Here is a 21,273-nt window from a genome sequence, read left to right on the forward strand (position 1 = left end):
CTGTCTGCAGCAGAATCCAAACTCCCTTCCAAGAGGAAGGAGAGAGCAGAAAGCAGGGACATTCGTTTCCTGTGGTTATTGGTGGTTGCTGATGACCTTCCTTTGAAGCTCCCCGGTTGTGGAAAGCAGGTTGTCATGGAAACGGGGAGTGACGTGCAGGGAATGGTACCCGACGCATCTCTTTGTCATGTCCAGCTGATGCACTCAGCTCTGCCTGAACATGTGGATTTATGTGAAGAATTAAATATTAACTGGAGTCATTGCCCTGGAGAGAAGCAGAACACAGGGAGAGAAAAGATGCTGAAAACAGGCGCAGTGGGCCAGGGCGCCTCATGGAGGCAGAGTGTTGTTGGGGTCGGTGGACTGTGGGGCAGCCCTCACCTTCTTTGACGGGTGAAGTCGCGTGTTAATCTTTGTTTGCAGGTGGGTCTGGGAGCCACATTCTTGGGGGCAGCGAGGACTCTTGTACTGGAGTGATTGTTAGTTGATGTCCCAAGGCCAGGACTTGTCGGGTGGGTCTCGCCTGACTTGCCCCCATGCCTGTGTTTCTGTGTTTGGGAGACGGTGTTTGTGCACTTCCCTGAAGCTGACAGAGCTGGGGTGAGGGCAGAGCCTCTGGGAAGCTCCCGAAGCAGAGGTTGGTTTTCTCCTGTTCCTGGAATAGCCATGGGGCCATGACATTGTCTGTCTTTCTGGTGGACTCCAGAAATGAGGGATTGTCTAAATGCTGTGTGAAAAAGTGTCCAAAGGTTCTCTTTCTCCTCAGAGCCAGCCTGGCCGGCACTCATCAGGTTTTCCTTTTCTGACCCCATATCTTTTTACACCCTCAGAAAATGAGTTCCAGGATGAACTGCTGACCCAGAGGTGGACACACAGGGACAAGGCCCACATCTGCAGGACCTCAAGACATCTCCTGGGCAGACACAGCAAGGTGAGGGCTTGGCCTCACGGGCTGCCCATGCCAACCTCCTCTCAGCTCCTAAGCATGATGCTTGGAGGGGACGGTCATCAACAGGATCCTGACTAGGCAAAGGGTGAATGCGGACTAGGACCATCTAGTCACTTTAAAATGAAATGAAGAAAAAATACTCAGTAGAGTAACAGACTCCCACCTTCCGGGCAGCTCTCTTGAGGTGTGTTTGCACCTGGGCTTCATGAGATGCCTCAGTAATCTGCTCTCCATTTGTCCTGCTTTGACCTTGTGTTATTTTCATCTTCCTGAGTGTGGCAGATGGTGCCTGCCCCTCCCATGCCTGCTCAGAAGGCTAGATGGTGGTGACCCAGACCCCCACCTCCCAGGGACACTGTGGAGGACAGTGAGGTCATGAGTTCTGTAACCCACTGGCCCCAGCACCCTCTAGCTCCAGAACTTCCTGCTGTCCTGCTCTGTGTAAGACCGGCTCCCCAGGGCCAGGGAACCCCAGAGCTGGGTGTTGAGGTGGACAGCAAGTACACAGGAAGCCCTTCCCAGAGATCAGAGGCTGACCTCTCACCTTGATGTGGTGATGATCTTCCAGCTGCTGAGATGTGGATGGTCTGGGTGTAGATGAGGGAGCTCTACTGCTTGGAGTGGGAACTTTATCTGAGGACACTTGCATTTTACTGTCAAAGAGCAACATTTTTTCCTTCTTTGTAGTACTGGGGATTGAGCCCAGAGGTGCTGAGTGAACCACGGAGCTAAATTCCAGCCCTGTTTATTTTTGATTTTGAGACAGGGTTTCACTGTGTTGCCCAGGCTGGTCTCAGACCTGCAATCCTCCTGCCTCAAACTCCAGAGTTGCTGGGATGACAGATGTGGCCACTGTGTCTGGATAACATTTTTCTTTTGAATCTGGGGTTGAGAATGTGCATTTTAATAGGTCTGTTATGGCTACTTGCCAAGCACCCCCCTTATTTTGGTTCTTTTGGGATGTCAGTATTCTGCAGATCCGTATTGGAGCCTCAGGCACAAGGAATACTGATTCCGTTGGGAATTGTGATATTGTGTTTATTATGGATGTTTTGCATTGTTGTTAATGTTTTAAAATATCACATTAAAATATTACTTTGCTGGGCTGGGGTTGTGGCTCAGTGGTTGAGCGCTTGCTGCACATGTGCGAAGTCCTGGGTTTGATCCTCAGCACCACATAAAAATAAATAAATAAAATAAACATATTGTGTCCAACTACAACTAAAAAATAAATATTTAAAAAAATTACTTTGCTTTATCACTGAGGTTTTGGCCTCACTCCCCTTACCTCGTCCCACCTCTGAGGGTCCCCAAGCTGCACTGGCACAAGATCATGTGACTACAAAAGTGGCCTGACTTGTGATCAGGGTGCTAAGTAGTGTTTTCTTCAATTGTCCCACACCCTATTAGTTTTGGGTAGGAGATTTTGGTTCCTTCATGGCCTAGGCTCAGAGGGACAAACTGCAGCCTCCATGAACAGCCTGTGGCCCACACTCAGGTCCTCTGGCAGCAATGGTGGTTTCATGACTGCTCCGAGAGCCATTTCCCTCCATTCAGGTGCAAGGACCTGACTGTTCTTGGTTGACAATTAAGTTAGACAAGGGCCAGAGGAAGAGGAAGAATGTGCAGGCTGGTTACCAGGACTGAGGGGGCACAGGTGGTATCCTAAGACCAAGGAGGTCAGAAGGGGCAGCACAGAGGACGGTGGCCTGAGGCAGGAGGTGGGTGAGAAGAACTGGCGTGCAAAGTAGTGGGGCAGCCGGGCCTTCACCTCTGAGTTCAGCACCAGGTGTGTGGACAGCTCAGGCAGGGAAGGGCGTCAGAAAGGGGGAGCTGGGGTGGTGGCTCTGTGAAACCCTCCTGGACGTGGAAGAATGTAATGCCTGGGCCCCAGTCACGTAACAGTGGGTGCCTGGAGTTGTGGAGTTGACTGCACAGCCCTGGGGCCCCGTGTCCTTGCTTGCAGGGGAGGGAAGTCCCCTGGTGTGTCCTCTCTGGCTACCTCTCTGGACGCTGCTGTGTGCTGGTATCTCTCTGTGCCAGAGTTTAACAGGTGGGTGCCGACACGGCTGCTTCATCAGGGTGTCTGTCTGTGGCTACAGTTTTTAACTGGGGGGTTGGAGTAAGCCAAGATCCCCTGCTGGAACTTGTAGGAGACCCTCAGACACCCTGGATGATGCAGCAGGGTGTCGTTGCTCTGCCCGAGAAGGAGGCTGTCTGTTCAGCTGCAAGCAGTTGCACAATGGGTGGAAAGCCAGGAGGTTTCAGATGCACAGCTGGATGTCTCCCTAAGGGCAGCAGAGTGGCCACTGCGATTGCCAGGGTGGGTGGGTGGCTGCGATGACTCCTGGTGGGGCACAGGGATGTGAGCACCTAATTCTCCACTCTCTACTCTGCACCTGCTTCTCTCCTTCGCAGGCTCTTCTCAATCTGAAACGAGCTCACTCCTCTCAGTCGTGAGTGAGGTCAGTCACTCTATGTCCTGCAGAGCTGTCCAGCATGGCTCACCTACAAAGGACAGATGGAGGAGTGGGGGAAAGGGATGGTCAGAACGGTCTCTGAGTCCTGGCACAGGAGGGTGAAGCGGCACCTTCAGGAGGACCTGGGCAGACACAGCTGTGGCGGCCTCAACTCAGGGAGCTGGGCTCTTGAGATAGGAAGCAGGATGCCTACAGCAGAGCCTGCACTCCACAGATCCCTGTCACCTGCTGCCAGGGCTTCTTGGCAGTGGCCCCTGCTCAGCAGTGGCTCCCCCTGGAGAGGAGGAAGCCATGGTACTTCCTTCTCTCTTGGACCAGGGGGGTGTTGCTGAGGCGAACAGGGTGGGGGTCATCTTTGCCACCTCTTCTGTACCTGTCTCCCTCATCCTGCTCCTTCTGGGCAGGAGCTGCCTGCATTCCCTGAGGGTCAGCAGGAACCTGCCCCCAATCTAGGTCTCTGAAGGGCAATGTTGCACAAAAGCCTGGCGGCCTCCTGCTGGTCACAGTGATCTACTCATCTATGGACTTAAAGAGTCCCCTAGTCCCACCCTAATTCTCCAGCTTTGCTGGCCTTGACAGCATGTTTAAAACAACACCAGTGTGTCTTCCTTCCCCCCAGGGTGGTGGGTGGCCGGCCCCCTGGTGTCCAGAGCCCAGCTCCCTCAGCTGAGGCCGCCACAGCTGTGTCTGCCCAGGTCCTCCTGAAGGTGCCGCTTCACCCTCCTGTGCCAGGACTCAGAGACCGTTCTGACCATCCCTTTCCCCCACTCCTCCATCTGTCCTTTGTAGGTGAGCCATGCTGGACAGCTCTGCAGGACATAGAGTGACTGACCTCACTCGCGTCTGAGAGGAGTGAGCTCGTTTCAGATTGAGAAGAGCCTGCGAAGGAGAGAAGCAGGTGCAGAGTAGAGTGGAGAAGTGGGTGGGAGGGCCAAGGCCTGGCCTTGAGACCCAAGGCAGCCGAGCCCCTGGGGTGGAGTACACCCTGCCAGAGGTACTGCCCCTGGGGTCCTCAGGCCTCCCTGTTCAGCTCACCCTCTCACCCCTGCCAGTCTCTCAAGCCTTGTTAGCCCCTCATCTTGGTGCTTGCTCATGAGACCTGCTCCCACCTCCCTAGGGTGAAGCATGGACCAAGGGAAGACCTAGGCTTGTGCCATCTGGGGCCAGGACACCTCCTGCTGGGGCCAAGTGAGGGATTCTTCAGAGAAAGGAAGGAGGGATGGGGAGGAGAGGCAGGGCGGTAGGGCAGTGGAGCTTGGGCTAGAAGGGGCAGGTAAAGGTGAAGGTCAGTGCCAGTATGCCAGGTGCAGGGAAGCGTGAGTCCCTTTCAGTCTTGGCATGGATCATTTATGTCGGCTGTGTCCTTGTGGCCACACCTGCAGGCTTCAGGTGCTGGTGCATTTGCTTTTTGGTACCTGAGTTGGTAAACATTCAGCTCAGGGGACTTGTTTTTGGCAAGGATACTGTGCAGAGTCTGAAAAGAGCTGGTCATTGTGAGAGCTGTGCCTGTCTGGAAAGAAGTTACACAATCGGTCTTGACTTTACTAAAAAGAAATATAAACCAGAACAAAGCAAAAACACTCTCTTAGGGAGACTGGTCTTGTGCAGAACCAAGAAAGCAGACTGAGTAGATGAACAAAGAGACATCTCTCTCTGGTTAAAGTGGCAGAATAAAACATGTTTGCATTTGTGGAGTGTTCTCTTCCCACAGTTTTCCACAGAAGGCGGGAGTGTTGAAATATCTGTTACAATTGCAAGGCCTGCTGAGTGGGGGCATAATGAAGTTGGTGTTAGAGAAGCAGAGTGGACGTTACCCTTGAGCAAGGTCACTGGCCCTGCAGTGGGAGTGGGGAGCTGGCCCTTTCCTTTCACCCTCCAGGCGAAAGGGTTGTGCAAAAATAGACCCTGTTGGTTTGTGCTTGAAACAAGTTTTTTAAATTAATATTTATTTTTTAATTTTCGGTGGGCACAACATCTTTATTTTATTTTTATGTGGTGTTGAGGATTGAACCCAGCGCCCCGTGCATGCCAGGTGAGCGAGCTACGGCTTGAGCCACATCCCCAGCCCTGAAACAAGTTTTTAAAAACCAAATCTGTGAGAAATTAAGCACTTGTATCTTTGGCATCAGTGAACTGCCCTTGAGGGCAGGGTCTGTCCTTGTGTGGAAGTGGGGGAATGTGTTCAGGGGGATGCCACCAAATCCAGAAATGGTGAGCTGGGGTGGTGCTGGGCACAGGGGTGCCCTGGGCATGGCCACCTTGTGGGGCAGGACCTCAAGGCAGAGGACAGCAGACCCACCTCATAGCACTTTGAGTTCTGACAAGGAAGGCCCTGTGGACCCAGTGGCTGGTTTCACCAGAGCTTTGCCAGTAGCCTCCAACCTGTCCACCATGGGTTCCCATTAGAAAGCAGGTCCTCGTTCCTGCTTGTGTCAAGGTCACAAATCACCCAGCTCCTACAAATTAATTCTCATATTAGAGAGCATGACTTTTCCTCCTGTAGTCCAGGTTTCCCCCTTAGAATCAAAGCTTCACGCGCTGAAGAGAACTTCTCACTTTTTGACCATTTGATGCAGATAAATTGCAAATGGAAAGGTGCTCAGCAGAATGAATGCCACAGCTGTTAGCTTCATCAATGGCGCTCACAGTGTGCTAGTAGCGCCCATTACACATCCCTGCAGCCCTCTCTATTCTCTGCTCTTTGAATAATTTATCTGCAGGAAATCCAAATTGCCAAGGCACGCTTTAACCTAACAGAATGCTTGCCAATTTCCTTGGGAAAACGAACGGGGGAAAAAAAGCTATAGATTGCGTTTCAGCTGAATGCAGGCGCCTGGCCATCAGATGCACAGCTCCATTGTGAGGCCTGTGTTGGGAGGCTGTGGGCCTGGGCTCTGAGCAGTCCACCTTTGAAGGCTCATAAATGTCATGAAGTCTCTTTGACACCTGCTCCTCTCCTCACTTTAAATGTGAGCCACTGGTCCATGGGGAGCCTTGGCTTTAAAAGTAGAAATCACAGTAATTGTCCTCTGTTTTATGGAGGGCTGTAATGAAAGTGTGCCTTATACTCTGTGCTCCCCAGCCCAGAGCTGACAGGTTTTATAAATTACCCAGGTTTGATTTTTTCTTCCTTAACAAATCACATAAATCATTGTATGTTATGCTGCTGTGTGGGGAGATTCACTTTGCAAATTCCATTTGACTAATTGGGAAATTTCCTTTTTCTTTCTTCCCAGGTGATACTGTAGACATTTCTCTCTTGTTGGCTTTTAGGACCTAAAGCCCCACCTAAGACAGGGGCTCCTGCTTCTCCCCAATCCTTTCTTCTATAACTTCTTCCCCACTCTCCTGCTTCCCCCTGGACAGCCTCATGCCTGTAGCCCTGGCCATCCTGGAGTGCCTGGTCTGGGATAGGTGTAGGTTTATTCCCTCTCTGACCAAGGGGACCGGTGGTGAAGGCCAAGCCTACCCTCTCCTTCTGGGGTAGGTACGTGCCCCACCAGCCTGGCTCTGGAGAGAGGGTTGTTTTGCTCACCACAGAGTGTGCCAGGGTTTTATTTGCAGATTCATCATGGTGATACAGGACAGCCTGGCGACCCAGGGACCTCATCCCCAAGCATGTCCTATCTGTGACTGTCACCCTCCTGGGGCTCTTCTCTGATTTCCTAGCAAGACCCTGTTGCAGGCAATATCCCCACAGGGGCTGGTCACAGGTAGGGAGTATAGATAGGTATTTGGGTCACTGATGGGTTCAGGCAGGGCAGCCAGACCCTGAAGCTATAGCATGTGTGGGCAGGGGCTGCCTTAGGCTGCTGGGATCCAACAGCATGAAGCCAGTGTGTGAGAGGCATTGATGCCTCTGCTGGGTGGAAGGAAGCATCTCTGTCTTGGGGAAGCCAAGCCTTGGGGCATTTGGGCTGCCCCACTTCATGGATGGTGGACAGCTTGCCCTGGTGCCTCAGCACCTGCCTGGCCAGGTGAGCAGTGCTGCTTCTTGCCATGCCAGGATCCCCTTGTGTTAGGAAACACTGGGCTCATGAGGATCAAGGAGGGCAGGGCCCACATTGGGCTTTTGTGGGCAGGTACAGGGCCAGGGCAGCAGGGGCCAGGCTTGATCCAGAAAATGCGCTGATGGCCCCACGATGATGATTCTGGAATGGGAGGAGCTGGCTGGCACTTCTTAACGTGGCAGCTGTCTTTTCTTACAGATGAACTTAGAGAATGAAGACAAGCGGGCCAGGACGCGATCCAAGGCCCTCCGAGGTGAGTGCCACCTGGTCAGCTGGAGCCCCGGTCACGGCCGGCTCTCACTGCCACCTCCCAGTGTGTCCCTAGGAGAAGAAGCCCATAACACGGGCTCTCGTGAATGGTATGCCCCTTGCCTACACCAGGCCCCGGGGCTCAGGGAACCTTCTGGAGGCTATGGAGGCCCTTGGCCCAGGGTGGAGAGGTGGAGGTGTATGTGGCTCCACTGAGAGGGGTGGCCAAGTTCAGTGGACACCTTTCTGTCTGGAAATGAGAGGCCACTGGCTTTCCATTGCCAGCCCTCTTCCTCCCCCAGAGGCTAGTTCTCGTACTGTGGAGAGCGGGAGGTCACTGGGTACAACTGTGGGTGGGAGGAGGGGCTGAGGCTCTGCTCATCTGGCCAGGATTGAGCCCCAAGCCCTTGGCCAGCCTCCCCTCCTGGGTCCACAGAGGGTCTCAGAACTCTGAGCTTCCAGGAGTGCTTGCCCTGTGGGGCCTCTGTATCTCTCTGTAGCCAGTGCACATCACTGGAGGGGTCAGCCACTTGTCCATCTGTCTTCTTCTCTGTCCAGCTTGATCTGATGGCTTATGCCTCCTGCTGAAAGCCAACATTTTTCTGCAATTAGAGAGAAATATCATCCTGGGCCCTGAAGGCCCAGAGAGGATCAGATCCACTGTGCGAAACCTCCCGGGGAGGGTCTGAAGGCTGGGGCCTCACTGGCCTTGGAGCGTGTTCCTAGAGGTCAGGAAAGGTGGGTGCCAGAAAAGCAGCTCAGAGCTGCCCTGGCTGGCCTTTCTGTAGACCCTTGGCTGCTTTACTCCCAGTGTGCTCTCAGGACAAAGTGCCTTCCAAGTTCCAAGTCTTACATGTGTTTCCCTGTTTTTCCTTCTCTTTCCAGGACCCCCAGAGACCGCAGGCCCTGACCTCAGGTGAGGAAGTTTTCCTGTTGGCCCCACACTTCCTGTGTGCCCCTGACCTGGAGATGTCCTGGGAGTTCCCCGAGAGACCTGCTTTCCTTGTGTCCTGTCTGCTCTGTAGAGCCCCACTTGGGAGGAGCTGGCTGGAACTTCCTTCCTCAGCTCTGACCTGGCCCACCACGTGGGGCTCAGCTTCATGGCAGGGACCCAGTGCTGGTCACCCCCAAACTAGTAATAAGGGGTTTCCTGGAGAATCTCACAAATGCTTCAGTTTGGCCATAAATGAGAAAGGGTCTTCCACATTCTGAGTCTCTGTGGACCTGAGATATACATGGGCGTCTAGTGCACTGATATCTAGCAGTGGCTGGGTACAGCTGGCAGTTCTGGGATGCCTTCTTCAACGGCTTAAGGTAAAGATCCTTACTAAACTGTGAAAAATTGGGGCAGGTAGTGTCTTATTCTTCCACACACAATGCTTGAGTGAACGGCTTCTGCCAATTAGGAGAATGCAAGGCCCCAAAGGTCACTCTGTAAGCTTTGGGCAGAGGTGAGCAGGGTGCCAGTGTCCCTCCAGCTGGTGATGGAGGAGAAGGGGTGGGAGGGCAGCTCTGGGTCCCAGGCTCTGGGATGCTGTGGTTGCAGCATCAGTCTCAGGGCTTCTCCTGGAAGTGCTGCCTGGTGGTATATTTGTCCTGTTTGTGAGGCCTGTGAGCTCAGCCTCCTCAGGATTAAACTGCATCCAACTAGAACTAGACCAGCGTTCTTCTGCTGGAGGTCAGCCCTGGGTCCAGGACGGGAGTGTGAGGGAGTTGCGGCCATACCAGGCACCGCTGATCTTCTGGCACCCCAGGGCCCAGGGGGCCCAGAACCGGCATTCACTGGAGCACTTGGCCAGCTCCTAGGAGGGGAGCCACCTCTAAGGGGCCAAGTCCAGGAGGAGGTGGTGTTCACCTGGGGACCCCTTCTGGACCCAGGTGGGAGGGGAGGCCCAGGCAAGGAGGCTGAGGGAGGACACTCAGGCTTTGGTTGAACTTCCCAAGAATAGAAGGAAAAGTGGCTTGAAGTGGCTGTGCTTGTTGCTAGCCTTCCTGAATGGTCTGGCAGTGCACATGAGGCTGGTGAGCATCTGGACTTTGTCACTGCATTTGTCCTGTGCTCTCCACCTGGTTACGTGCTACTAATGATGCCCTTAAACTTTTCGGGGGAGAAACCAGGGGTAAGTGCCTTGCATCTAGAGTTCTAGCAAAAATTTCTTCTGCAATTCTTCATTTTTGAGAGGCGATGCTGACAGTAAAATGAAACTGAGTCTGTGCCAAGGAATCAGCGCACTGTGCAGGGGCCTCCCCTTCCTGTGCATGCCTGTGTTCACTGGTCACCAGTTGCAGGTGGTGACCATCTGCTGTGTGCGTCAGACATGGTGGGAGTATCTGGGAGTTGGCCGGTGCTGCTCACCCCAGAACGTGTCCACCATGGGTTCCCATCAGAAAGCAGATGAGACTCTGTCCTGGTGGGGCTCCTGTTGTTGTGCCAACACAGAGAACTGAGCTGTGTCTGGGAGGGGAACATTATGGTCTGGGTGCAAATGGTGATGCAGGTGAGCTTACACAGAGTCACCTGGGGGAGCTCTTGTGTGCAGAACTCAGGATCAGAGACTTAAGCCCTGTTACCTCAGGACTCCAGCATGGACTCCCCAGAGCTCAGGCAGAGCTCTCAGGAAGATGCTGGCTCCTCGATGGCAGCAGGGGCTTGCTATGGGGTGAGCAAGGGGCTTGGCCCCAAGCCAGCAGGACCCTGTAGTGCTCCTCTGGCTTCTGGAACTCCTGAATTTTCCTTGAGCCCTGAAATAAGCAGCCTAGTTCTTGGGAGAAGAAAGGATGTTGATGGTTTTCTCTGCACACTCGAGGGAGACCTGACAGTTTATATTCGGTTGGGCCCGGCAAAGTCACTCGCCACCGGAAAGACTCTTATTATGGAGCATTAGGGTTAGTGCCTTCGAGACAGGCTATTGAGGCAGTCAGGGCTGTCTTCCAGGGCAAAGATCTGGTACCCAGGACCCCTGCGGTTGACCCTTCCTCTTCTGAGGGACTTCCTCCTTGAACTACCCGTGGACCAGCTCCGCCCTGGAGCACAGGTGTGGGGTCCTTCTGCTGCCACAGAGTGGGAGGGAAGACAGATCCTTTGAAGGGAAATGGCCAAGCTCCTAGCTGGGATTTGGCCTCTCTCCCAGCTCGGGTTTCTAATGCCTGTAGTTCATTTTGGGGCCCTTCGAGGGTGTGGTCTGGGATGCCTGCTGAGAGGTGGCCACCAGCCAGGCTCTCTGCCACCACGCCAGAGTTACTTGCTTGACTCTGATGACCGATGCAGGCATCATGGCAAGGGCGCTGTGCGGGCCTTCAGGAGGCCTGTTGTTGGGTGCTGTGAGCACACCCAGGCACCTCCAGTGGCTGGGGAGGGCCTGACATGGCCTATCTCTTCCCACAATGGGCGGAGAAGGCCCTGGGGGCCTTTGAGCTGCTCACTGGCCCTGGCCCTGAGGCTGAGCACATGGAGGCACCATGTAGCCCCTGCTGGTGCTCACCCATGTGCTCTCAGGGGTGAACCTGTGCGAACGGTGAGGCCCAAGGCTGATGTCTGCTGCCGCTTCAGCCTCTGGAGGCATTGGCAGGTCCCGAGGGGGCTCTGCCCACTTCTTCCTCTACTTCTGTCCCGAAGTAACTTTGCCAGTTGCATGCACTTGGGCCCACAGCTGGGGCCCTCACCCTTGGTGGCAGGATGGGAAGATGCCAGTCCACCTGGCTGGGGACCAGGACTCTTCTGTACAGGGTGGCGGGGTGGCTTGGAGCAGGTGACGTGTGTGGGGCAGTGCAGTGCCCCCCAGGCCTCCGCAGCAGCTGTCGCCTAATTGCCTGATTAACTCAGTGATTAATCGACTAATTGGGACCTCAGCTTCAAATCCTCGATAACAAGGAGCTTTTTGTGAAAAGTCTCAAAGCTATTTCTTGAGAGAGTGAGAGCAAGTGTGGGCCTCCAGGGGTAGCGGCCTCCCCTCTGTCTGGGAAGGAAACTAGCTGGGGTCCCTCCCTGCCCTCCCTCCCTCCCTTCCGCCAGCCTCTTCCTGGCTTCTCAGCACACTAAGCATCAGCCCTGGGTGTGTGGTGGCCTATGGGGGAGGGGTGTGTTGCAGGCTTGGCTGGGAGACTGTGACTCTGTTACAGACAGTTCTGGCCACCCCTGACGTGGTTGGTGAATGTGGCCTGCAGGGCCATTTGGGCTCCAAGCTGCAGTTAGGCCATGGTCAGTCACACTCAAACCATTGGGGTATCTGGACATGGGTGGGGTCGTGACCCCATCGCCCCCCTTTGCAGGCTTTGGGAAGAAGTGCCGTGTTTTTGGAGAGCTGACCCCAGGCAGGACTCAGACTGCTCAGCCATCTTGTGAACGGTGGGGCCTGCAGGGTCTCCTGGGGGCTCAGGCTTGCCTCACCCTCCTCAGGGGATCTCTCTTGGTTTCCCTGGCTTGTGGTACCAGGTGTGGCGGACCCTGAACTCATGTTCCAAAATGCCCCTCTGTACTGCCCTTCCAGGAGGGCACCTGGAAGAGTCACCTCCCGGCTGCCGGTGCTCAGGGTTCCTATTGATCTGGTCATGTGACAGACGGTCTGCAATGGGGAAAGATGTCCCTTCAGCAGATGCCTTGCTGTCATTCATACAGAACTTTAATGAACCACACTCATAACACTATAATGAGCCATTCATTTATTTAAATGGGGCCCATCCCCTCTCCCCAGGGTCAGGATTGGGATACCCCTGAGCCCAGATCTTGTTGCCTGAGGTGACCTCTCCTGCTTGTCTCCTCAGCTGTCCCACCCCAGGATGCACAGGATCTGGACATGTCCGGGGCAAGTACTCCAGGCACCGCAGGTAAACAGTCCTTGTCTCACCAGGGGCGGCCCTTCCCCTGCCCTGGGACCCTCTATGAGCCAGAACCTTTCATTTCTACCTGCAGCCTGCTGAGACCAGGCTGACCCCCGCCCTTCTGAGCCATAGAGTCCCCAGTGGACCGTGTCCCTGGGCCTTGGGGAGGCCGACTGGGCAGAGCTGGCCAGAGCAGTAGCTCGATGAACTGTGCTCTGCACCTGGCTTTCCCACGGGGGGCTGCTGCAAGCACTGGATGTGCCTGTGCAGCGGAGTTTGGAACTGGCCTGGTGCACAGTGGGGATGGTGTGGGCTGCTGCTCGACTGACAGTGTGGTTGCCTCATGTGGTCAGCCTGGCCTTGAGTGTCCCCTGCAGTGCAAGTTTGCAGGGTTGGGGTGGGTGCAGCAGTCTCAGGAGAGGGGAAGACTGGGGTAGAGCAGACGTCCAGGGTCTGCTTGAGAGCATGTGGGATGCGCGTCAGGTCTCATGGGTCCCTAGGAGAGGAGGAGCCTGGGTCAGCAGCCTTGAGGGTCCAGGAGTCCTGCTGTAGGTGTGGATGTGGCTGCCAATTGTCATGCAATTAGGGATTGAACCAAGGCCCAGCTCATGCTGGGCAGTGCTCTGTGACTGAGCTACACCCCCAACCCCTAGGAACTTTTACACATACACAATTAGATCTAAAATCTCAAATACCTCTGAGCTGGGGGCTTCCAGTTAGAGTGGCTGCAGAGGGGGCTGCTCACCAGGCCTCTGAGGCCTCCCATGGCCCTGACCTGGCTCTACCCTCACCTCCTCTCCCTTCCAGTTTACAGAGTTGCCCACTGGCCAAGAAGAGGAAGCTGGAGGGCACTGAGGCTGAGCACCTGGTGTCTAAGAGGAAGTCTCACCCCCTGAAGCTGGCTCTGGGCGAGGGCTACAGTGTGGACAGTGATGGCAGTGAGGAGGCCGAGGTGAAGGAAGCCTCTGTTTCGGATGAATCAGAAGGAACTCTGGAGGAGGCTGAGGCCGAGATGTTGGGACAGGAGGAGATTCATCGTCCCGAGCCAGCTGAAGGTGCTTTGTTGCTCTTTCTCCTGCGAATAAAGGGCGCTTAGTGTGGCCTGGAGAATGCAGCCTATGAGCGGGAGGGAGTCTTCCTGAGAACAAGGACTGTCTTGTCCTGACCTGTGCTCATTCCCTGGGCAGGGGGCGGGGGGGCTGCACAGGGCACGTGGTCTGTGGTGTGTGCGAACACCGTACAGGGAGAGACTGGAGGGCCTGTGTGCACACGGGCCAGTGTGTTTCACGGTCACGGGAGGAAGACGGCCTTGCAGGCTGAGAGTCTGTGGGTGGCTCCTGGAGTGTGTCCTGCCTGGCCCTCTGGGAAATCTGCCTGGGGTGGGTCTGCTTGTCCTCAAACGCTGGGGGGCAGGTGCTGAGGACGTGCCTTAGGTGGTGGGGAGTCGGGTGGGGCCTCTGAAGGTGGTGCCTGGGGAAGCCGAGAGGGGGAGAGTGGAGGCTGAGGGGCCTGCTTCCCTGTGGAGCCCACCAGGGCTGGCCATAATGAGGGCACAGCCCTTGGCAAAGGTGAGCACAAGGGCAGGGTCTGTCTCATTCTCGAGAGCCCTGGCAGACTGCGGAGTCCAGGGTCAGGGTGAGGCTCCAGGCCAACCCCTACTGCCCACAGGGTCTGGTGTCACCCGGCTTTCAGGGCTTGGGATGGAGTCTGTTTTGCTTTGGGAGAAATCCAGGATGGGGCTCTTTCCCTGGGGCTCTGGAGTGAGTAAGGGCCCATGGAGCCAAGCCAGCCTGTGTCCAGGTGGAGAAATTCTGACTTGCCTGCTCCTGGAAGAAGAGCTCCTGTGTCCAATCCCTGGGCTGGGCACTGTGGCTAGAGCATCTACACTGGTGCATGTGGATGGTAGGGTGGCTCCCACTGTTGCCAGGAGTGCTGGCCCGAGTCCCACAGGGTCTGCGTGTAGTGACCACGCCTTAGTTATTGTGGCTGAAGACTTAAATTTTAATCCTTTAAAAATAAAAATGCTTTTCAATCATGAAATAATTTTTAAAAATCTGATTTGCTTTTTAAGCTCCTTTGTATAAAATGTAATGGAGAAGAAACATGAATTCAAAAATACCAAAGTAATCCTCAATTTTAAAAATACAGCAGTGGCTTATGACCTCCGGATTCAGGCAGAGGGCTGGCAGGAACAACCACACCTGACTTCCCGGTCTCCTGGGCTGTGCTGAGGGGGGTGGGTGGGGCAGGGTGGGGCTGCTGCTGGGAGCCAGAGACCTGGATGCTCCCCACACACTCTCCTCCAGCCCCCGTGGCGTTTCTGGTTTTGTGCAGGAAGGAGCCCTGTCAAGTCCCATTTTGGACCTAACCCCGTCGGCAGCCCCACTGGCTCCTCCAAGGGCAGCTACAGCAGCTGCCAGGGAATCATCGCCACTTCTCTCCTCAACCTGGGCCAAATTGCTGGAGAGACCCTGGTGGGGGAGGACTCGGGCCAGGTGGCCAAGACGGGCCCCGGCGTTTTGCACCTGCTTCAGGAGGAGGTTGTGGAGGGGGCCACCAGCGACGAGGGGGAGAAGGATCTCTTTATCCAGCCAGAGGATGCAGAGGAAGTCATTGAAGTCACCAGTGAGCGTTCCCAGGAGCCATGTCCCCAGTCCCTGGAGGATGAGGCCAGCGAGGATTCCAGCAAGCAGAAAGGTGTCCTGGGCCATGAGGAGGAGGAAGAGGAGGATGAAGAGGAAGAGGAGGAAGAAGAAGAGGAGGAGGAGGAGGAGGAGGATGTGGAGGAGGAGGAAGAGGAGGAGGAGGAGGAGGAGGAGGAGGAAGGGGAGGAGGAGGCCACTCCTGATGTGATCTTTGAGGAGGATGCCTCCCGTAACTCTGCCCAGAAGTCCCCCGAGCCCCGGCGCCTAGAGCTGCCCAGTCCCAAGCCTGAGTACTCCGTCATTGTGGAGGTCCGCTCTGATGATGACAAGGAGGAGGATGCAGGGTCCCAGAAGTCAGCAGTCACAGACGAGTCGGAGATGTACGACATGATGACCCGAGGGAACCTGGGCCTTCTGGAGCAGGCCATCGCCCTGAAGGCTGAGCAGGTGCGCACCGTCTGTGAGCCAGGCTGCCCGCCTGCTGAGCAGGGCCAGTTGGGCCCAGGTGAGCCCGGGAAGTCGGCCAAGCCCCTGGACGCTGTGCGGAAGAGCTGCTACAGTAAAGGTAGGCCAGCAGTGATCTGCCCTGCACTCCCGCCTCCCTCCTGGCTTCCAGGTGTGGAGTACAGGCTGAGGGAGAGACACAGCTAGACGCCCTTACTGACAGAGATGGGTGTGGGGAGGACAGAAGAGCAGACAGGGGCAAATACTCACAGGACCCTGGGCCAAGATGGAGGGAGCAGGCGAGCAGGCTTGTGCCACTTTATGCAGGGAGTCTGGGAAGACGTATGAGGCTGAGATGTGTGTCGGGGGGCAGGCGGGGAGCAAGGGATGTCTGTCTGACTCTGGCTTTTCTAAGGGAGTGGCCTGTGGTTGGCTCTGTATTTGGGCCTGAATTTGGCCTCTAATATCAGGGAGCTTCCCTGACCCCTGACTCCTCTTTTTTATCCCAGGCCAGGCTCTCTTCTCTGGATGGATTGGGCAGTAGTCCTCCCTGTGCCCTTCCTCTGCCCACCCTGGGGAGGGTTAACTTATACCAGAGACTGGCCAGATAAGGAGGGAGTTGAGGGCTGGGGTTGATTCAGATGCTGGAGTCAGGAAAAGACAAGAGACATGTACACGGAGTAACCCCTGGAAGACATCTAGGCCACCCGGAGAGAGCCTGGAGTGGGAGGTAGCTCAGAGCACCACAGCCAGGTGGGTAGAGACAGGGAACACAGTTTCTGGAAAGACCCACACCTAGGGCACAGATAATGAGGGGCACAGGCAGGGATATGATTTCAGCCTGAGGTGGACCTGGACAGTGATCTTGAGGGGATACCTTTCTGGTGACACAAATTGGGGTTACTGTCTGGGGGCCCAGATGGAAGCCAGGCTCAGAACTTGGGGCCTGGGAACCTGGACACACAGGCGGAGGGTGGGGCAGACTCAGGGACAGGTGCAGGGCCTGGGCTTGTCAGCTGCAGGTCTGCAGGTCAGGGCACACTTGGTGGGACACCAAGGGCAGCCTGGGTTCAGGTGTAGAGGGACTTTCAGGTGCAGAGTACCTGTTCCTGAAATAAGGACATGGTGGCTGAGCTGAGGGCACCGGGCAGCATGGTCAGCCCGTGTGGACAGAAGTACGTCCTCCTGCATTGAAACAGTGGTGGACCGGGGAGTGGTGGACCGGGGAGTGGATTCATCGAGAGCTCTGGACCAAGGCGGGGGTGGGGCACAGGCTTGATGGGTGAAACTCTAAATTCCTGCCCTGCCTTACGGGTTGGGACTCTGAGCCTGGGGGCGTCCTTCCTCCTGAAAGGTGGCCCATCCAGAAAGAGCATCTCTGAGATGTGGCTCTGCTTTGAGGTTCTTCCATGTCCTTCTGATCCCCACATTCAATAGTGACCTACCTGGGCCTGCAGAGGCCAGAGGAAGCCAAGGACTGAGATCTGGTATGGAATTCTGCATAGGCATTTCTTAGTTACGCAGCAGTAGATAATCTCCTTAAACTCTGCCCTCCTCTTTTTGTCGAATCCCAAGGACACCCTGGCTGTGGGAGGCAAACTGACTTCCCCTGCCTGACAGAGGGTTGCCCACGTGCCTCCATACCCAGAAGGAGGGGCAGAGACTCCACCCCACTTGGATGGTTCTCTTCACCGTGCTGCTTGCCCTGTTTTGGGGGTAGATGCCCCTGGGTTTTGGACCAGCTTCTCCAGGGGCACCTGCTGTTCAGTTCCTGTCCCTTTGGGGTCCTGGGTAGTCTTGTCTCCCTTCTCTCTGGACAGCCAGAGTGAGGGGTGTGAGTGCAACCTGCATCTCCGTGCCCATTCCCCTGCCCAGCCTCCTAGCTCTGTGTGGCATGTCTTGTGTGTTTCAGATGCTTCAAGAGCTGAGAAGCGTGAGATCAAGTGTCCAACACCGGGTTGTGATGGCACTGGCCATGTTACTGGGTTGTATCCTCACCACCGCAGCCTGTCTGGCTGTCCCCATAAGGACAGGATTCCCCCAGAGAGTGAGTAGCTCCATGCAGGGTATTTGGAGGAGTCCATGGGAGGGGCAGCCTGTCCAGGGCCTGGTCTCTTAGGTTTCCCTCAAACTGCCTAAGCCTGAAATTTAGCCCTGTGGCATGGCTGGGGACAGCAGCCTGCCCCTTTCTGCCTGGAGATGCCAGTCTTGGTCAGAACCCTAGGAAGCTGCATAGACCCTGGCTGTCAGCTGAGAGGGAAGGTAGAGTCTTTACTTTCAGGTTGGAAGCCGAGAACTGCAAAACAGAAAAATAAGAGGTTTCAGAGTCAACTCTAGATTCTGACCCAGGAGGAGTCCCTGGTGAAGGGACACGCCTCACCTGGCCGAGGGTGGGCTTACGTCTACACACTCTACAGAGGCAGTCACCCTGAGCTGCTGCCTCAAGCTACTATGGCTCTTCTCTGCCTACAAAGCTGCAGGCTTCAGTCAGGGCTCCTGTAGCCTCCGTGGGCAGTTCTCCCCCCATACCAGGTCATCGCTGTCTGCCTTCTCTGGTTTTCTTACAGTCTTGGCCATGCATGAGAATGTGCTGAAGTGTCCCACTCCTGGCTGCACGGGCCAGGGCCATGTGAACAGCAACCGCAACACACATAGAAGGTACCTGGGTTGATCTAGGCTGTGGCGGGGAATCTGGGCTGGGCGTAAGGTGTATGTGCTCGCCCTGGCCTCGAGCCCTCGCCTGGGATAGGCTCTGGCCGGACATGTGGCCCCTGAGTGATAGCAGCTTCCCTGCAGCTGCTTGATGCAGCAGTTACAAGGTTAGGGCCAGTGAGTATTCGAGGGGCCTTTGTAGGGACAGAAGGGCACCTGGAGCTCTAATCACCTGCTGGTGTTGCTGCCCACACCCCTTTGACTGGGGGTGAACATGTGCCTGTTCTGAAAGGTCTGACCTTTGTGCAGAGGGCCAGGTGATGACTTTGTGTCTTGACCATTTGGAAAACCTCTGTTCGTGGGTGAGCGACAAATGTAGACATAAGCAGGGAGCTCAGGGGATAGGGCTGCACTCTGGGCTTTTCCGAGCAAGTGCAGAGCAGGTGGACATGAAGCTTCTAGGCCATTGACTATATTTAGTTGTTGGTCATCTCCCTCCATGAGAGGGGTCCATGTTTCTAGTTCATCTGAGAGCAATGGTTGGCCCTACCCTACAGGATGTGCCTGGGCCCCCGTGGGCACACACTCAGATGGAGAAAGTGCCAGAGCTCTCAGGCTCAGTTCATTGGACAAGAGACCAAGTTCCCAAACAATGTGATTGTGTCACCCTCCATGTCCTAGAGCTGGCTCCTGAGCTCACTGTCAACCCAGTTTTGACAGGTGGAACTGCTCTGCCCTTATCCTGGTCACTTTCCTAGGAAGGTACAGAATCTTCCAGGGATAGTGCCCAAGTTGTGGTCTGAGTGGGGCCCTTGGTTCCCCCAAGTCAACTTACAGACATCATCCAGAGAGGTTCCAGAGCCTGGCCTGGGAGCTGGCGGATGACCAGAAAGTCAGAGGGCAAGCCTGGTGCCAGGCCTAGCAGAAGAAGGTGTTTCTGTCTGGGCTTCACTACCCTTTAGTATGCATTTCATTTTTGTGTGTCACTGGCATAAATTTTCCAAAACAGAAACTTAGCAACTTGTACTTTGAGGACTCAGGACAGAGCCAGAGAGAAAACTTTGTCCTGTGGGAATGAGTCAGGAATACACCTGGGATTCTCATTGAATGATGCTACTCTCAAACCCACACACCTGGCCACCCAGGAAGCCTGGCCTGGAAGAAAAGACTCAGGTTTCTCTCCTTTTCTTTCCTCTAGTTTGTCTGGGTGTCCCATTGCTGCTGCTGAAAAATTAGCCAAATCTCATGAGAAGCAGCCACCACAGACAGGAGATCCTTCCAAGAACAGCTCCAATTCAGATCGGATCCTCAGGTGGGTGATGTGAGCTACAGGACCACTCATAGGCACCACTCCTCCACAGGAGAATCCCCCGCTGTGGCACTCAGAGACCCTCATCCAAGGCACAAACCTGCCTGGCCACCCTGGGCTCAGGCACAGGATGCTTTGCCGTGCTGTTCCCAAGGCACTTGCTCCATCTGTAGAGAAGACCTGTTCCTCTCTGGAGACAGCAGACCATACCAGCCCAGGACAGCGGACACCCAGGAAGCACCACGGCACTAATTCCTGTCTGTCCTGTCTGTCTTTCCATCCTAGGACAGACCCTAAGGCAAGGGAGAAGGAAGGGTGTAGGCCTTGCTCCCAGCACTGCCTCCTGTGTGGTCTGTGAGCATCTGAGGCAACAGTGGGCCTGTGTGTGTATTGGCTTGTAGGTTTGCACATCTGTGTGGGTGTGTGCATCCATGATACATTTACATGTGTGTGCAACTGCATGTGTGTATGCATTTGTAGACTACTCTCAGCAATGCAGGGACTTTCTGAAAAACCACCCAGAATGCATCTGCTTAGCTCCCTCCATACAGGTAGCCCTGGGATCTGGGTTTCACAGATAAACTCAGAGGTTTGGGCACTTTCCCAAGGCTGCACCCCTGACTGGTCTGTTGTCAGAGCCTTATTCTCAACTGCAGTCTTCCACCTGGTGGGGCCAAGAGGCACCATGACTCATTTCCCCGCTCATCCGCGTTTCTCTAACGAGCTTGCTCATTTCTCTCTTTCCCTGGTTCTCCTGTCCTGTTCCATGTTCTGTCTCCCCACACAGGAGCACAGGAGACAGGCCATCATGCCCAGCGGAGGCCAAGCCCTGGCTGACACAGTGCTGCCACCTCTTTGTGAGGCTCCATGGCTACTGCCCTCTGCCTTTCCTGACATGGGCCTGCAGAACCTCAGTCAGAAGATGTTGGCTGCCAACCATGGCTGTGCCACACTCTGGCCCTTGACTGGCTTTTCTAGAGAGTCCCTCAGAAGGAGTATTCTCATTCATGGCATCTCTGGCTGGGACAGGGCTCAACATTCCTGCTCATGGATGGGTGTGCTCATGTTCCATCCATGGGCTCTTGTGGCCCTGCAGGTTCCCGCTGGTATGGTCCTGATGGCTGGTTCTCAGATGGTTTGAAGCAGCTTCTTTCCTCCATACTCTTTGCTTTTCTTTCCAGCTTTCTGTCAGTGGCTAATTTGATCCTTTCCCTGACATGATCTAAGTAACTGATAAAATATTAAAACATCCTGGGTATAATGCCCTGCTGAGGTTAGGGAGAGAAACAGGCCCTGGACTTGGAGGGGACTGGGACCTGTTTGTCCACCTCTGGAACTCCAAAGTTCTTATCAGGCTTCATCGACATGCTGCATTCCCAGTCCCTAGTGAGCACCCGACCTGCAGCGGTGCCAAGTGCAGGAGCCACCTTCTGGGCTGCTGATTCCATCTGGCCCACATTTCTGGGGTCCTAGCCTGGGGTGTGAGGAAAGGCTTTGCAAAGCTTCTTTGGTATCTGTGACCCCAAGTCTAAAGATCCTGGCAAAACACTGGCCAAGGAAAAAGTGGCACAGATGCTAAGGTCAGAGACAGTGTGTCCCTACTGAAGCCCAGTGGCCATGTGCTGCAGCCTCCCCAGGTACTGCTGGCCAGTCTAGCCTGGGCCCCGTCCTTCCTGATGCTAGGTGCGTCCCATACTCGGGTGCTGTCTGGTCTTCC

The 21,273-nt window shown here is 55.1% G+C and overlaps 1 protein-coding gene across 2 annotated transcripts in view; it reads left to right on the plus strand.

Annotated features, from left to right (window-relative positions):
- Nucleotides 1-838: 838 nt before the first annotated feature.
- Nucleotides 839-21,273, plus strand: part of Myt1 (myelin transcription factor 1) — a 40,737-nt gene continuing 20,302 nt past the window's right edge. The window contains exons 1-9 of one of the 2 annotated variants that reach the window (XM_026413481.2): nucleotides 839-931; nucleotides 7,638-7,692; nucleotides 8,574-8,604; nucleotides 12,450-12,512; nucleotides 13,314-13,561; nucleotides 14,841-15,716; nucleotides 17,508-17,642; nucleotides 18,163-18,253; nucleotides 19,446-19,559. In XM_026413481.2, the coding sequence (XP_026269266.1) occupies nucleotides 7,638-7,692; nucleotides 8,574-8,604; nucleotides 12,450-12,512; nucleotides 13,314-13,561; nucleotides 14,841-15,716; nucleotides 17,508-17,642; nucleotides 18,163-18,253; nucleotides 19,446-19,559 (1,613 nt within the window). In that variant the 5' untranslated portion in view covers nucleotides 839-931. Of the gene's footprint in view, nucleotides 932-7,637; nucleotides 7,693-8,573; nucleotides 8,605-12,449; nucleotides 12,513-13,313; nucleotides 13,562-14,840; nucleotides 15,717-17,507; nucleotides 17,643-18,162; nucleotides 18,254-19,445; nucleotides 19,560-21,273 lie in introns of those variants that run through there. The other variant, XM_026413479.2, reaches the window with a different exon arrangement.

Source organism: Urocitellus parryii, chromosome 6 (genome assembly GCF_045843805.1).
Source record: "Urocitellus parryii isolate mUroPar1 chromosome 6, mUroPar1.hap1, whole genome shotgun sequence".
NCBI classification, from domain to species: domain Eukaryota; kingdom Metazoa; phylum Chordata; class Mammalia; order Rodentia; family Sciuridae; genus Urocitellus; species Urocitellus parryii.